Source organism: Chlorocebus sabaeus, chromosome 16 (assembly GCF_047675955.1).
Source record: "Chlorocebus sabaeus isolate Y175 chromosome 16, mChlSab1.0.hap1, whole genome shotgun sequence".
Classification (NCBI taxonomy): domain Eukaryota; kingdom Metazoa; phylum Chordata; class Mammalia; order Primates; family Cercopithecidae; genus Chlorocebus; species Chlorocebus sabaeus.
The window spans coordinates 64,918,655-64,935,174 of NC_132919.1; the positions used below are offsets into that span (position 1 = coordinate 64,918,655).

General features: G+C 43.3%; 1 protein-coding gene across 9 annotated transcripts in view; it reads right to left on the minus strand.

Annotated features, from left to right (window-relative positions):
- Positions 1-604: 604 nt before the first annotated feature.
- The window catches only part of LOC103243271 (leucine-rich repeat-containing protein 37A), a 40,919-nt gene continuing 25,003 nt past the window's right edge, over positions 605-16,520 (minus strand). For 5 of the 9 annotated variants that reach the window (XM_073005158.1, XM_073005156.1, XM_073005152.1 and 2 more), the window contains 8 exons: positions 15,956-16,030; positions 10,251-10,387; positions 6,232-8,048; positions 5,529-5,633; positions 3,011-3,060; positions 1,229-1,283; positions 1,011-1,150; positions 605-900 (listed from right to left, as the gene is read on the minus strand). In XM_073005158.1, coding sequence (XP_072861259.1) covers positions 849-900; positions 1,011-1,150; positions 1,229-1,283; positions 3,011-3,060; positions 5,529-5,633; positions 6,232-8,048; positions 10,251-10,387; positions 15,956-16,030 — 2,431 coding nt within the window. In that variant the 3' untranslated portion in view covers positions 605-848. Of the gene's footprint in view, positions 901-1,010; positions 1,284-3,010; positions 3,061-5,528; positions 5,634-6,231; positions 8,049-10,250; positions 10,388-15,955; positions 16,031-16,520 lie in introns of those variants that run through there. The other 4 variants (XM_073005157.1, XM_073005151.1, XR_012088881.1 and 1 more) reach the window with 3 other exon arrangements.

A 16,520-nucleotide genomic window follows, 5' to 3' on the forward strand; every position in this document is an offset into this window, starting at 1 on the left:
TTACCAATTCCTGTTCATTCAGATTTTCTTCTGCTCACTAATGTGTTTAATGTTCCCTAACCTACCAAATGTGATTAGTGACTTTTTCTTTGAAGGTGGACTGGAGGAATCCTTGCGCCTTCTGCAGCATTCTACTGCCGTTATGGAACAGTGCAGCTATGGATGTGCATCAGCGGGGGATGGGGAGAGGCTGGGGCAGTACATGTGAATGGAGAGGTAGCCCCACCAGTGTGTTTTCTGAAATACAGTCCCGCAGAGGGCAGTCTTGGGAAATTACTGCTCTCACATACTCTTCCTGACCCTACCCCTCCAGCATCTCCCTGCTATCCAAGGGTTGGGATTTTTAAAAAGAAAAACAAATTTTTAAAAAACCAAGTGAACTTTTTGCCATCTTGTAAGCGTGAAAAGCCCCCACCAAGTCTGGATGAACATTCATGCGCGAGCTTGAGGGCTTGGGAAAAAGACGGGGCTTGGCCCCACAGTGCAGGCAGGCCCAGTGATCCCATGAGAGGGGCCAGGAGGTGGGAGGTCGCCTGTGGGCAGGAGGTCAAGTATGTGGTATTTTATGACTGGTGCTTGATGAACCAAGGGAGAGGGCACCGAGAACAAGAGAACAACAGTATTTAATTGTAAAATCTCCACCCCGAGGATATGTTTTCAGGTCTGGGTGACTAATAAGACTGGGAAACAAGGGAGGGAACGACGGCGCTGTGTTTCCTCTGCCCGCTGCCTCTGTGGATGCGTGGACCGCTGGCTTCAGTCCTGCTTTTCTTTCTGATGGCCCTTCTTATTTATGCTACGTATTTTTGAAGGAGGCTTGAGGCGGGCTGGGGTCACTCTTTCTTCTCCTATGACTGGGCTTCACTCTCCTCCCCCATCTCTGTTGGGGCTTCGCTGTCCCTGGGGTAAGAATAACAATGCCAAGGTTTTGATTCTTGAAAGGAGCAATTAAGCTTAGCTTCTCACCCCCTCCTCATTTTAGTTGGGAACTGTGAGGGCCCGTCATTTACCCAGGTTCCCTGCTGAGGATCTCCTCCTCATTAGATGACTTCTTGTGCAGCTTCTCTGCCTGGTTATTTACTCTTGCGGCACTGAGAGGTTTGTACATATCTTTAAGCCACAGCGGCTGTCTGAATGAGAAAGCTCCATCCTAGAAGATAGAAAGGGAAGTATTAATTTTCCATGTCCTCTGCTTTCCCTGGCCACAGCAATGAATCCTCCAAAGTACCTGGGTCTCACTTGGCGAACAGCATCTCCTACATAGCAGAAATCTGAAAATGCCCCTGGGGAGACACATGCACAAGATAGTGAGTGATGCTGCCATTTCCCACGTCTCTCACAATGTACTTCTCTGGTCTTATTAGGACTAAATGAGTACCTCAGTCCATAATCACAGTGAGAAGAACCACCACAGACCACATACCTGGGGTCCTGAAAATAATCCTATGCATGTGGGACTTTCAGAAACTTTCCATGTCTGTTCAGAAGGGCCCCACAATACACTGGGGGGACTTTGTATGTGGCTCAGCATGGAGCATGGGCAGGATGTTCAGTCCCAGTCACCCCCTTGGCCAAGTGCCCTTGTGCAGTGAATAAACTGCACAGCCATGCTGGGCAGAAGCATTTTATATCAGTCCCCTTCAGACTTAGTCTCACAGGCATCATTTGATGGGGGGTGGGAGATGAAGTGGTTCTTTTCTTTCTAGATACTTTATTCTATAAGTTGAATCCCCTCAAGCAAATGCCTGAGTGCAGGTAGCCAAGTTATCTATCTCACAGTCTTCATATGGCTGGCTGTCGCTGGTGAGTGAGGGAGCTGTGAAATCAGTTTAAAGAACAACATATTCTTTTTGAATTTGAATAAAATAGAAAAAGCCAGAGTGCATTGTGTGACCATGGGGCAACTCTCCCTTTCTCTTTCTCAGTTTTCCTGTCATAAAATGACGAAATACTGTCTAAGGTCTCTCGTAGTTAAAATTCTTTGGTTTGTTGTTTTTTTATTTGAGACAGTTTTGCTCTTGTTCCCCAGGCTGGGTGCAATGGTGTGATCTTGGCTCACTGCAACCTCTACCACCTGGGTTCAAGCAATTCTCCTGCCTCAGCCTCCTGAGTAGCTGGGATTACAGGTCTGTGCCACCACACCTAGCTAATTTTGTATTTTCAGTGGAGATTAGTAGAGATGGGGTTTCACCATGTTGATCAGGCTGGTCTCGAACTCCTAACCTCAAGTGATCCACCTTGGCCTCCCAAAGTGCTGGGATTACAGGTGTGAGCCATCCTGCCTGGCCTTTCTAGTTAAAATTCTGTGAGGTTTGCATAAAAAGAATAGAGTGGGGCCCAAAAACCAGTAAGATGAGAAAATAGTGTTTCCTCACTTCTAGGATCCAGGAAAAAAAAAAAAGAAATAAATAAAAAAGAGAAAGTAGTGTTTCCTGCCACTTTCAAGGAAAGACTCACATATTCTACCTTCCATCAGCTTTGAAGGAGACGAGTGCCCTCACTCCCACACCCGGTGGCCTTCCTTACCCCTTCCCCAGAGCCTCCAAGAAGACCCTGGCCTGGCCTGATGCCCACCATCAGCAGGAACAGGCACCAAAACCTTTCCCCTTCCTGTCCCTCCCCACCTCCCCAAAGGGCTGGGGACAACAGATGTGTCCTTGTTAGTTCCATCCAGCTCAGCTTTTGGCTGGGGAGCTAATTTCACTGGAGCCAGGCTAAGCATTAGGGTAACTAAGTATTTGTCCTGTCTTGGGCAGTTTCCTCACTGAAAAATGAGGGCAGAGTTCTAAGCTCTCCTCTAATTCTAAAATTCTAATTAAAATATCACAAGACTAGTGACGGCGCATGCCTGTAATCCCAGCTACTCAGGAGGCTGAGGCAGGAGAATCGCTTGAACCTGGGAAGTGGAGGTTGTGGTGATCTGAGATCGCGCCACTGCACTCCAGCCTGGCAACAAGAGGGAAACTCCGTCTCAAAAGAAAAAAAAAAAAATTACCAGACTAATATTTACCTTGAGACTCCTCCTTCATCTTCTTGTGATGACCTTCGGTGAGAATAAATCTGTTTTGGAAGAAAATGCAATTAAGATTATCCATCACAACAACCATCTCCAAATCTGTATTCATTCCTTTTATTCATTATAAGTCTCATCTACCTGATGAGATAACTTGTTTGAAGACAGGAATTGTATGCTGTTTAACGGAGCTTTGATTCTCCCACAGTTCAGTCATCCTTGCTATCTTGCGGGGGACTGGTTCTAGGATACCGCCCCCACACCATACCAGAATCTGTGGATGCTCAATCCCTTACATATAATGGTGCAGTATTTGCATATAACCAACACACATCCCCCCATATTTACTTAGCGACAGGATTGCCCTCTGTTGCTCAGGCTGGAGTGCAGTGTCACAATCACAGCTCGCTGCAGCCTCAACCTCCCGGGCTCCAGTGATCCGCACACCTCAGCCTCTTGAGTGGCTGGGACTACAGATGTATATCACCAAACCTATTTTTTTTTTTTTTTTTTTTTTTAGTAAAGACAAAGTCTCACTATGCTGCCCAGGTTGGCCTCCCAATGTGCTGGGATTATAAGTGTGATCCACCATGCCTTGCCCCACGTACTTTAAGTCATCACTAATAAAATGTGTAGATATTGGACAGCGGTGACAGCTGTTATATTGTAGTTTCTATTTGCATTTTTTTTTTTCCTTTAGATATTCAGCCTCATCTAGTTGAATCTGAAGATGTAGACATGCTGATGAAGAGGCTGACTGTATCTAACTTAGGGTCTTGCAGGCAGCTAGCACTTAATACATTTTATTGACTGTTTTAGATAACATTCAACAGATAATTCCTAATAAAAACTCTTAAAAGTAGGAGAAAAAGAAAACTTCAGTCCTTCCTCTGAAGTGGCAGGAAAACCAGCCTGGGCAACATAGCAAGACCTTCTCTCTACAAACAAATTGTTTAAATTAGCTGCCTGCCTGTAGTCCTAGCCACTCAGGAAGCTGAGGCAGGAGGATCCCTTAAGCCCAGGAGATTGAGGTTACAGTGAGATAGAGCACACCATTGCTGTCCAGCCAGGGTGACAACAAGGCCCTAAGAAGGAAAAAAAAAAAAAAAAAAAAAGGAAAAGAAAGGAAAAAGGAAAGGGGAAAGGAAGGGAAGAGTAGAAGTATTGGAAAGGAACAGACAAAACTATCATTATTTGCATATTAGATGATAAATGTTAGCTAAAGAAGCCTAAGAGAATCAACTAAGATTTTACTGGAAGTAATAAGAATTCAATAGGAAAGATCCCATTTACAATGGCAATACAAATGTATGAAGTATTTAGAAACAAAAATGCAAAGATCTTTCATCTAACAAAAGATGTATAAGATCTATATATGGAAACACTAAAGCTCTTCTGAAAGACATTAACAAGAAATGAATACAGGACGTGAGATAGCACGTTCCTAGAATGTCGTACAGATGTCAATTCTCAAATTAATCTACAAATTTAATGTAATCCTATTCAAATCCCAAGAGAGTTTTTAGTGGCAGCTGTTTGTGAGACAGGGTCTCGCTGTTGCCCAGGCTAGAGTGCAGTGGTATGATCACAGTTCACTGCATCCTCAACCTCCCAGGCTCAAGCAATCCTCCCACTTCAGCCTCTGAAGTCTCTCATATGGTGTCCAAGAAATGGTGACAAATCTCACAAAGGGACTAGGCTCAGGAGGGCTGGAATATTCAGGGAAGGTGTCAAGAAGAAAGATGAACCTGAGTTGGCTTTTGAGAGATTCATAGGATTCCCACAGGCAGAGTGAAATAAGGGCATTTTAGATGGACAAATGCACAAAAGCAGAAATGCGGATGGTGTGACTGGGGTATGGTGAGGGGCTGCTCTGGCTGGAATGGAGGGCTGCCACAATAATGGAAATGGTAAATGAGGCAAGTAAGGTTGGATTGGTAGCATAGTGTCAAGGTTACCAGTTTATTATATCACTCTTCCAATATGCTAGCACTGGCCTCTTGGGAAAAGTAATACATCATGTAATCGAACAAAAGGCAAACAGAGGCAAGCCCCAGGAATGGGCACTGTGAACAGGACTCGCCCCAGAGTAGCCAGATATAGGCTTTAGATACGTTGATGCAGGTTGAGCATCTCTGATCCGAGGGGGAATGTCTCACATGGTCTCCAAGAAATGGTGACACATCTCACAGAGGGCCTAGGCTCAGGAGGCCTGGAGTATGAGACATTCCCCCTCCCCTGTGAACTTAAAAATGTGGCCATCAACTTTTTTAAAAGATGGCTGCTCTGTAGTGCTTTAAGTGGACCTATTTAGACTCCAGCCTGGGCAACTGAGTGAGACTCCGTCTCAAAAAAAAAAAAAAAAAGACCAAAGCGTACGTCAGCCTTAACTGACTGAAGAAGAATGTCAAGTAGCAGCAGGTGGGAAAGCGGGTTTGGTTTTGAGTTTGTGGGCTCTGAATCCACACAAAGACAAGACTGCATTCTGAAAACCTGAATTAATTGTTGTCCTTACCTGAATGAGGCAGAAAATTATAATCAAAGTCGTTAGTATTTCGGTCACAAATAATGCCAAGATGAGTTTGTTGTTATAGCCATATCCTGGAACTTCTTTTGTGAGCTAAAAAAAAAAAAAAAAGAAAGAACAATTAAAAAACAAAAAACAAAAAAAACCAGAATGAGAGCTAACTATTCAAAACCCCAGTATTCCAGGTGAGTAGCTTACAGTTTCTTTTTTTATTTTTTTGAGACAGAGTCTCACTCTGTCACCCAGGCTGGAGTGCAGTGGTGTGATCACAGTTCACTACAGACTCGACCTCCCTGAGCCCAGGTGATCCTCCCACCTCAGCCTCTCGAGTAGCTGGGACTGCAGGCATGTGCCATCACCCCCGCTAATTTTTTTTATTTTTGTGGAGACAGGGTTTCACTGTGTTGGCCAAGCTGGTCTCAAACTCCTGACCTCAAGTGATCCACCCACCCTGGCCTCCCAAAGTGCTGGGATTACAGGCGTGAGCCACCCCACCTCACCTACAGTTCACCTTGTGCACTGATCTATTTCACTCTCTAAATGAGCAAAGTAGGAGTTCACCGTCATGGCCGAAGTTATATGACCAGGACAAGCTATGGCCTGGGAGTCCCAGGTTCTCCTGTGTGGGCACTTTCCTGGCATACACTAAATGCTGGGAAATCTGGGTCTTATGTTTCTGTGTGGTCCTCACCTCACTCAACCTCTGCTCTTTCTGTTCACTCTGCGCTTCCGTGCTCTCATTAATATAGTTCTCAGTTTTCCACTGTTCCGTATCCCATTCTGCCTTGGACGCCTTTACATCCTGCTGCTCACTGAGAAGCTTCATCAGGAGGCCTGTCCTGGAGATGAGCTTGGCACAGGTCACTTGCACACGGGTGTCAGAGCAGTCCATTTTCAAGGTCCGGATAACATGAGAAATGAGCTTTCTCACATTGTTGTTGGGGATGAGGGACCGTAGCTGCTCGGTTAGCTGATTTTCAAACTGATCACCTGCAGACGAGAGCAACGGGTAATTGAAGCTTTTGGGCTCGGGGGACAGGTCAGTGCCCACGTTGTTGTATTCCCATTGTGTCTGATTAGTTCGTTTAACAGCTGGCCCTAAGTTGAACGCAGTCCCAGCGGAATCTGCCTCAGGAGGAGGATTGTAGGTTGTGTTTTCAGAGATGGTGCCTTCTGGCATAGTAGTGTTTTCCATAATAACGTTTTCTTCAAAGGCATTCCTTGCAGCTGTGTCTTTTACATTAGTGTTTTCTGTAAAACGTTCTGAAGGAGCAAATCCTTCCAGAAAAGGATTTTCCTGAGGACTCGGGTCTCCTAATAATGAAAAAGCCCCGTGTGAAGGGGAATATATGAGGCTGTTCACTGCAGAGAATGGCAGCCTGTTTGCGAGCATCAGTCTATCGAGATAACTTTTCTTTCTGAACTTTTGACTCTTTTTGGCCTTGAGTGTTCTGTGGGCCACGCGGGAGCGAGTTTTATGATAGCGGTATTTTTTTCGGGAATGTACAATTGGTTTGGCAGCCTTCATACTTTTAACTCTAGCCTTTGCATTTTCTAAAATGAAAATGGCGTGGGTTAAGTCTTTTGATCTGTCTCTGACCTCAGGTAGGGCTTTTGCAGGGGTGGAGGCAGAAGGCTCGCCCATGGAGAAGGGTTTCAGCACAGAGGAGACTGCTGTGTTAAGCTCTTGGGTGAACGAAGGCTTGGTGTAGACGGTGTTTCCCGCTAACTTCTCACGGCCCTGCTCTGTGTGAGGCTGTTCCAGCTCCCTTGAGACCGGGCTCCCGAGCCTTTTTTCTTGGGCAGCGCTCTCCACAAATGCCTGCGCACCCTCTTCCCTCCTGGTGCTCTGCTTTCCCACCTCTTTGAAGTGCCTTTTCTGGATGCTCCTTGGGCCCGTGAGGACTCTGTTCACTCTCTGCAGGTTGTTGCCTACACTTTGAATCTTTGCCAGGCTGTTTTCCTGTGGTTGGACAGTTTCTAATTCCTTTTCAAATATTTGGCGTTTAAATTTGTTACCTAGAAGGCTGGTCTGCATAAGCATGGCAGTTTTTTCTTCCCTTTTAACTTCATCAATTTTTTCCTGTATTTCTGCATCTAACATATTTTCCAGCAAGTACAGCTTTCTCAATTTATTTTCATAAATTTCATAAGTTGAGTTGTCGGATGCAGGTTGAAGAGAGGGGCTCTTTATATTGTTTTTCAAAATATCCAGGGGCCTATCTCCATCTTGCACATTTGAAGAAAGCTGTTTAATGAACGGTAACAATATTGATTTCACATCTAGATTTACCACTGAGAAATAAGGCAAGATGTAACTTAGTGCACTGATAACTTCATTCTCGTCATTGGTGTCTAGCTGCTCACTCCCAAAGCCTGACAAGTTGATGCCACTGCTGTGTGAGGGCACCTCCGGCTCAATAGTCAGCTCAGTGCTCGTGTGCTTCTTCCGGGCCTGTAACACCTTCATGAACGCTCCTTCTGGATTCCCTACGGATGCTTCTTCAGCTGTGAAAAAAGAAGAGACTGCTTTGATCCTGAAAGATGATGGGACGGCATGCATCAGTCCATAGCTGTACATCCCAGTCACACAGAGTAGGAGTCAACAAACATTCAAGTGCCATTAAGAGAGGAGAAACACACACCCAATCCTAAACCTACGAAATGGCAACAACAAAAGGAGAAAAGACATCTTTTGAAAACATGGCCACCTACTTGGAACATTCCATAGTGTGACATAGAGTAAGTCTGCTTAGGATTATTCCATTGATCCACAAAGGCCAGTTAAAAATGCTAAGTCTAAGCCCAAGGTGGAAGGCGAGTGCTTCCCTGATGAGCTGGCTTCTCTGCAGACTGCTCCGTACCCTGTGCTGTCCTGCCTCACATGCAGAGAGAGTACAAGGCTCCCTCTCTCCTCGTGCTCGGTGTACCCGTGTTCTTGCTACCATCACAGCTGAATGCAGTGAAAGGCGGTCCTCTGAGAGGAGCAGGGTGGAGATGCTAACGTGGAGAGCCCCTCCCAGTGCTGATAGATCCTCATCTGGCACACGCTCCACCCACCCACCCCATTCTCTGCTCCCACATACTGTAGCCCCATCACAGAAAATGTGACATGGGAAAAAACACTTGTGTCCACCCTAGTTCTTAAATTTGGGCAGGGATTCAGGGGGTAGGTTAAGAGATTTTTAATTTGCCAGATTATATGCCTATGTTGTTGAATATACAATGAATCTATGGTATGACAGCAGTTTCTGGATAAACATTACTTGATATCCTATAATACAGAAGGGAAAAAGCAACTTTTATCAGTTGCCTACTTTGCTTTCATTTCATCTCTAATATTCTGGATTGGGAACCATCCAAAGCTTCTGACTGCATGAAGGTCAAGTGTGCCAGTGTGCAGCTGGCTTGCTTTTCCAGAATTAAAAGTATTTTGGGTGGTGACGGTCAGAGGAAGACGATTGTGAGAAAGGAGAAACATGGGCTTGAGGAGAACCCAGAATTGGGGACAGAAGACCTGGCACTAGGCTACGGCACTTAGCACCTCTTATCTTGTTTTTCCTCATCTGTAAAAGGAGATTACCAATGCTTTTCTGCCCACCTCTTCAGGAGAAGGGAATAATTGGTCTAAAAAACAAAAGTTTTTAAAAATAAGCACCACTGACTTTGTGTAGCCAAGCATTATTAATTATCCACCCCGTATCACTGGTAGATACCTGTATTCAACCTATCTGGACATGAAAGCAGTCACATTTTAGAAGTCATGAATTTGGTGCTAATAAACCTAATCTACAGAAAAACTCCTGAAAGCACTTGAGCATTTGTTCTGTGAAGAGAAAGGTTTGAATTCAGAGCAAGTTCAGCATTGGATGGTCTAAGCATGGAAAAGCCCTCCATTTCATTAGAAGAGCCAGGCAGCAATTTCTGGTTATGGAACCAGAAGCTCTCAGGCTTCAAATAAAACAGCATCACTTGTACTCTTATAAAACTATAAAAACAAAAAACCAAAACCGGATCTACATCTGTCCTACAAGGCCGAGAGTACTCGAGACCTCATGGATATAAAACCAGCTTACAGGGCCGGGCGCGGTGGCTCAAGCCTGTAATACCAGCATTTTGGGAGGCCAAGACGGGCAGATCACGAGGTTGGGAGATCGAGACCATCCTGGCTAACCGGGTGAAACCCCGTTTCTACTAAAGGACACAAAAAACTAGCCGGGCGTGGTGGCGGGCGCCTGTAGTCCCAGCTACTCGGGAGGCTGAGGCAGGAGAATGGCGTGGACCTGGGAGGCGGAGCTTGCAGCGAGCTGAGATCTGGCCACTGCACTCCAGCCTGGGCGACAAAGCGAGACTCCGTCTCAAAAAAAAAAAACCAGCTTACAAACTACATTGCACTGTATGAAGAAATTATCACTGGGGGCAAAGCACGAAGCAGATAGCACAGTATACAGTGTGTGGATGTCAATGTTACTCCCTAGCCTTCCCATTCCTTTGTTTTGGTCCTTTGTGCATATGGAACAGTTCTGTTATTGAATTTTGTAATAATAACTGAGAACCTGACTCTCAGCAAGGGAATAGTTCAGAAATTCAGGGAGTTTAAGTCTGAATGAGTAAATAAAAATAAAGTAATTATATCATTAGCTTAAAATTTTATCATTATAAATAAAAAGTTTAAAAACAAATACTTAAAATAATGTAATAATTGATCACCAGGCAATTTGGACTCACGACAATGTATGGTGTTTGTCAGACATGCACTGTTGCAATGCAGCTTGACTGTCTTGCAGACAGCCTCAATGCTGTTTTTAAATTGGCAGAGGCAGCAGGCCATACGGCTAGGTAAGATCCTATAGATGAAAACAAAGATCAATAAATTAGTGGTAAAGCAGTTACTTGAGTAGGTAAAGGAGGCAGGCCAATGCTTTCACAGGGGTGGGCCAAAAGGTGTTACTGAAGCTTATGGATGGACAGTTGGGTAGGAACCAGAAGGCCAATAGGAAGGAGGGCAAAGGTGCCCAACCAAAGGGTAAGCATTGCAGTGAGTATGGTATACCTAGAATAAAGGTGGTTAGGATTAGAATTGGGTGACACTGATCAGTAGTTTAATTCAGAAGTATCTCTTCCCAACTCAAAAGTCTCACTTTGGGCTGAAACTACACAGGAAGAAGGTAGACTTCTAAGAAGAGTCTGAATAAGTCCCCAACTTCTGGAGTCCCTGTCTCAATTCCTGTTGGGAGTTAAGTTACAACATAGTTAATATAAAAAAGAATCCATGAAGAGTGATATTCAAAAAGAAAGATGGGGAGATTTTCTTTAACAAAATAGTGCCAGCTAGTAAATGTAGAAGGAATGACAGAATTTTAAAAAGTGTCACTTTGCAACCACCAATGTAATAAAAATTCGTTCAGACAAGGATTATCATTGATGCACATTTGGGTGAAAAGACATTTGAGAACAGGATCTTCACTGAACTCAAAGTACCAACCCACAGATTATTTATTACCAAGGGGAAAATTAGTATTTTTTATGAGACAAGGTCTCACTCTGTCACCCAGGCTGAAATACAGTGGCAAAATTATAGCTCATTGAAACCTCACCCCCACTGGGTTCAAGTGATCCTCCAAATTCAGCCCCCTGAGCAGTTGGGAGTATAAGCTTACACCAGCATGACCCACTAATTTTTTTATTTTTTTATTTTTTTGTATTTTTAGTAGTGACAGGGTTTCACCATGTTGCTCAGGCTGGTGTAGAACTCCTGGACTCAAGCAATCCTCCCATCTCGGCCTTCCAAAGTGCTGGGATTACAAGTGTGAGCCACTGCACCCAGCAAAATAATTACAATGGAGAGATCTGGAAGATCACCTTAATCAAGTGATCAAACGTAGTATTACAGGCCACCTGCGGTTACGAGGCAGGAAGGATACATCACCTATGCAGTATTTTTCCAAAAAACCTGAACTTGAATCTCATCATGAGGAAACCGACAAATATACATTGTGGGACAATTTACAAGACAACTATCTTTGACTCTTAAAAAATGCCAATGTCATGAAAGATCAAAGAAAGTAGAGGAATGTTTTGGATTAAAGGAAACGAAGACATGACATGCAGTGCCTGACCTTCGATTAGATTCTGTACTATTCTTTCATCTTTCTGGCATGTTTGAATTTTTATTCAAAATGTAAATTTGGGAAGAAGAGATAACCAAGACAATTGATTAGTTTGTTATGGCTTATTGGGGGCAGTTTCAGAGAGATAAAAACAATCCCTGTAACTGGAGTAAAAGGTTAATCTTAGGGAGTATAGCATGGTCATTAAGGATACAGATTCCACAGCCAGACTAGGCTTAAATTCCAGCTCTGCTAATAATGTGAATTTGGGCAAATTGCTTAATCTCTGTTTCTCAGCCTTGTCATTATAACAGTACCTACCTCTAATGAATTTTGAGGATTAAATAAATCAATACCTGAAAAATGCCTGGCACACAGTGAGTGCTCAATAGCAGTTAACTATTATTATTATTATTATTTTTTTTTTTTTTTTTTGAGACGGAGTCTCGCTGTGTCTCCCAGACTGGAGTGCAGTGGCGCAATCTCGGCTCACTGCAAGCTCCACCTCCCAGGTTCACGCCATTCTCCTGCCTCAGCCTCCTGAGTAGCTGGGACTACAGGCGCCCGCCACCATGCCTGGCTAATTTTTTTTTTGTATTTTTAGTAGAGACGGGGTTTCCCCGTGTTAGCCAGGATGGTCTCGATCTCCTGACATCGTGATCCACCCGCCTTAGCCTCCCAAAGTGCTGGGATTACAGGCATGAGCCACCATGCCTGGCCAACTACTATAATTATTATGTTGCAGAGGTTGTGGGGGGCCTTTTCTGAGTCCTCCAAAAGGATGGCTTTATTAGGGCCACATTAAGACTGTGGAGACAGAAGAGTGTTTCATGGATACCTGAAGTCTGTGAGTTGGGGGTACAATGTATAGAGTTTTAGATTAAAACTGCATCCAATAAGTTGGCCTGACACATCTTTCACACCTACAGAGGAATAATCACAAGGGACTGGTATTATTCCTTTGGGTCCAGTGGAAGCCTCTGATCTTCATGTGGAATGGACCCAGAACCGTACCCCAGCATTTTATTATACAGCAACCTTAACTCTGACACAAAGGTGTTTCTTTTGTTTGTTTTGAGGCCACGTCTCGCTCTGTTACACAGGCTGAGTGCAGCGGTGCAATCTCGGCTCACTGCAGCCCCTGCCTCCTGTGCTCAAGTGATCCTCCCACCTCAACCTCCTGAGTAGCTAGAACTACAGGTGTGTGCCACCATGCCTGGCTCATTTTTGTATATTTTATACAGATGGGGTTTCACCATGTAGTCCAGGCTGGTCTGGAACTCCTGAGCTCAAGCAACCCTCTCTCTTTGGCCTCCAAAGTGCTGGGATTACAGGCACAAGCCCAGAGGTTTTGTATTATTTTCCTGCCCCCAGCTTTTTATTTTAAACATTTTGTTTTTTTCCTTTAAGCCTTAGGATGGCTGGAAACCATTTTTGAATGGTATAATGAACACCTGTAAAACTTTTATCTAGAATCAACAGTTGCTAATACTTTACCACCACATTTGCTTTCCACATGTTCTGGACAAGCCATGTGAGAGTCAGCTGCAGACATAATGACCCTTCACCATTAAACACTTCAGTGTGCAGCCCCTAAGAACCAAGGCATTCTCCTACATAACCAGAATACTATCATCACCCAATGGAACTTAATATTATCACTGTCTACTATGTAGCCCACATACACATTTTCACAATGTCCCAGTCATAACATGGCTTAAACAAATTCGGAATCCAGTCAAACATCAGACATTGCACTTAGTGTTTATGATTCTTTAGTCTCCTTCAATCTAGAACTGTTCCCAGGAATGTTTTAAAGTATACTGACAAAACTTTGAGACTGTAAATGACCTGAGGTGTATGTTATCCTTACTTGAGAATAATTTTTCAATATGCATTAAAGATCATTACACATGAGCCAAGACTCAAATGCGCTGGCCTACTTACTTTGTATATCAATGTGTAAACTGAAGACTTCCAATAACGTACTCCCATAAGGCAGTTAGTTCAATGTCTTTATGGCCTTGGTGACAAATGGTTACAGAGAATGAGAGCTTTTTCCTATCCACTAATGGTCAAGAAAAAAGCAGACAGATCCTCACTGTCTTAGAGAACCAAGTGAGAAAGCTGGTCGATGAAGAGGACTTCATCCAGAGAGGAAGGGATCTAGCTGACAGGGAAGATGCTGCAGGAGGCTGAGGGAAGTGAGGGTAGAGCGGTAAAACAGATCTGACAATGTGGTGAAGATAAGAAAGTGACCTGACAAAAATGAATGGAGCAGAGTGCGAAATGAAGGGCCCTTTCCATGCTAATCTTCTATAATGCCCTCAACCAGCCTTAGCATAAATGAGTTTCTATTTAGCTTGCCATATTGTGGGGTGGTGGCACTATTTAAGTTGAATTGTGTAACAAATTCACAATAGGGCACTGCAGGCATATACACACACACACACACACTTTTTTTTTTAAAAAAACAGGGTCTCGCTTTGTCACCCAGGCTGGAGTGCAGTGGTGCCATCTTGGCTCACTGTAACCTCCACCTCCTGGTTCAAGTGATCCTCCTGACTCAGGTTCCCTAGTAGCTAGGACTACAGGCGTGTGCCACCACACCTGGCTGACATATATATATATATAACCTGCAGAGAAGGCCAGGCACAGTGCCTCATGCCTGTAATCTCAGCACTCTGGGAGGGTGAGACAGGAGGATCACTTGATACCAGGAGTTCAAGACCAGCCTGGGCAACATTAGTGAGACCCTGTTTCTACAAAAAAAATAAAAAATAAAAATAAAATTGCAAGAAAAAAGATACCTCACATCATATATGCAAATTAACTCAAAATGGATCATAGACTTAAATGTATACAATTTCTGGGAGAAGACATAGGAGAAAATCATTTCGTTGTTGGATTAAACAACAGGTTCTTAAAGATTTCTTAGGTAAAAAACAAAAAATTATAAGCCATTTAAGAAAAAATTGGCAACTTAAAGCTGATCAAAATTAAAAACTTCTGCTCTTCAGAAAACATTTTTATTTTTTACTTTTTTTTTTGAGACAGAGTCCCACTCTGTCGCCCAGGCTGGAGTGCAGTGGTGCAATCTCGGCTCATTGCAACCTCCACCTCGCAGGTTCAAGCACTTCTCGTGCCTCAGCCTCCAGAGTAGCTGGGACTACAGGCGTGGGCCACCACACCCGGCTGATTTGTGTATTTTTAGTAGAGATGGGGTTTCCACACAACTGGAACACTACTCAGCAATATAAAGGAGTGAACAGCTGTCCCTCGGTGTCTGCAGGGGATTGGCTCCAGGACCCCCTGCAGATACCAAAGTCCAGAGATGTTGAAGTCTTTTATATGAAATGACATAATGTTTGTATATAGCCTCAAGTATACTTTAAATACCTAATACAGGGTAAATGGTATGTAAATAATTATACTGTATTTTAACTTTTCTACTGTTTTTATTGTTGTATTGTTGTTTTATATATTTTATTTTTTCCAAATATTCTCCATCCGGTTAGTAGAATCCATGGATGAGCAACCTGCAGATATGAAGGGCCAGCTGTAGTGATGGGTGCAACAACATGGATGGTAGCAGAATCTCAAAAAAACTTATGATGAGTGAGACCAGGCGAGGTGGATCACATCTGTAATCCTACCACTTTGGGAGGCCGAGGCGGGCGGATCACTTGAGGTCAGGAGTTTGAAACCAGCCTGGCCAACATGGTAAAACCTTGTCTCTACTAAAAATACAAAAAGTAGCCGGGCGTGGTGGCATGCGCCTGTAATCCCAGCTACTCGGGAGGTTGAGGCAGGAAAATCACTTGAACCTGGGAGGCGGAGGTTGCAGTGAGTCTAGGTCATGCCGCTGCACTGCAGCCTGGGTGACAGAGTGAGACTCTATGTCTCAAAAAAAAAAAAAAAAAAAAAAAAAAAAAATGCTATGTGAAAGAAGCCAAACACAAGAGGTGACATGCTGTATGATTTCATTTCTAAGACATTCTGGAAAAGGCAAAAGGATAGGAACAGAAATCAGATTAGTAACTAACAGGGGCTGATGGTGGGAGGAGGGGACTGACTGCAAAGGGACACGAGGGGCCTTTTTGAGGCATCAGAAATACTTTATATTGGGAATGTGGTGGTGGTTATGTAACTATACATTTGTCAAAACTCATCAAACTGTACCCTTAAAAAGGGTGAATGTTAGTATATGAAAATTACATCTCAATAAACCTGACATAAGAAAATAATAAAACAAACCTAAAGAACCAGCTAAGTGAAAATAAATCTAAGAAGAGAATAACTTACAGTTTTTCCAGTTCAACAGTCATCGTGAGAATGTTCTTAAGTGTTGCAAGTGGAACTTGCGTTTTTCCCATGTCTCTGAAGAAGAAAATCGAAACATTCATGATATGAACCCCAATAAAAAATTCTGTACTTAAAAAGGCATTTCAAGGACATGTGATTACTTCAATTTTAGTTTTTCTATAAAACAAGTCAGCTCAAGAGTTTATTTGCTGTAGAATTCCAGGGAGGTCTTATTAAAGAAATTTAAGTTGATTTGCATCATCAAATTCATGATATTCAAGAGCAGAACTTACACTTTTTTCTTTTTTAACCATTATCTTCTCATTTTCAAATTGCATTCACCATTTTATTTACTCTTTTTTTCATTTTTAGAATGATGAACACCTTTTCCCCTTTGCTTTGTTGGTAAATTAATATTCTTCCATGTGTCTACATGTTCCAAATCTATATGGGTTCTTCAACACTGTTCTCTTCCCTTGCTGGCTTAACAATTATACATCCTCTTTAATTTTTTTCTTTGCCAATAATTATGACATTTTAGCCTAAATGCAAAATACTTAAGCTT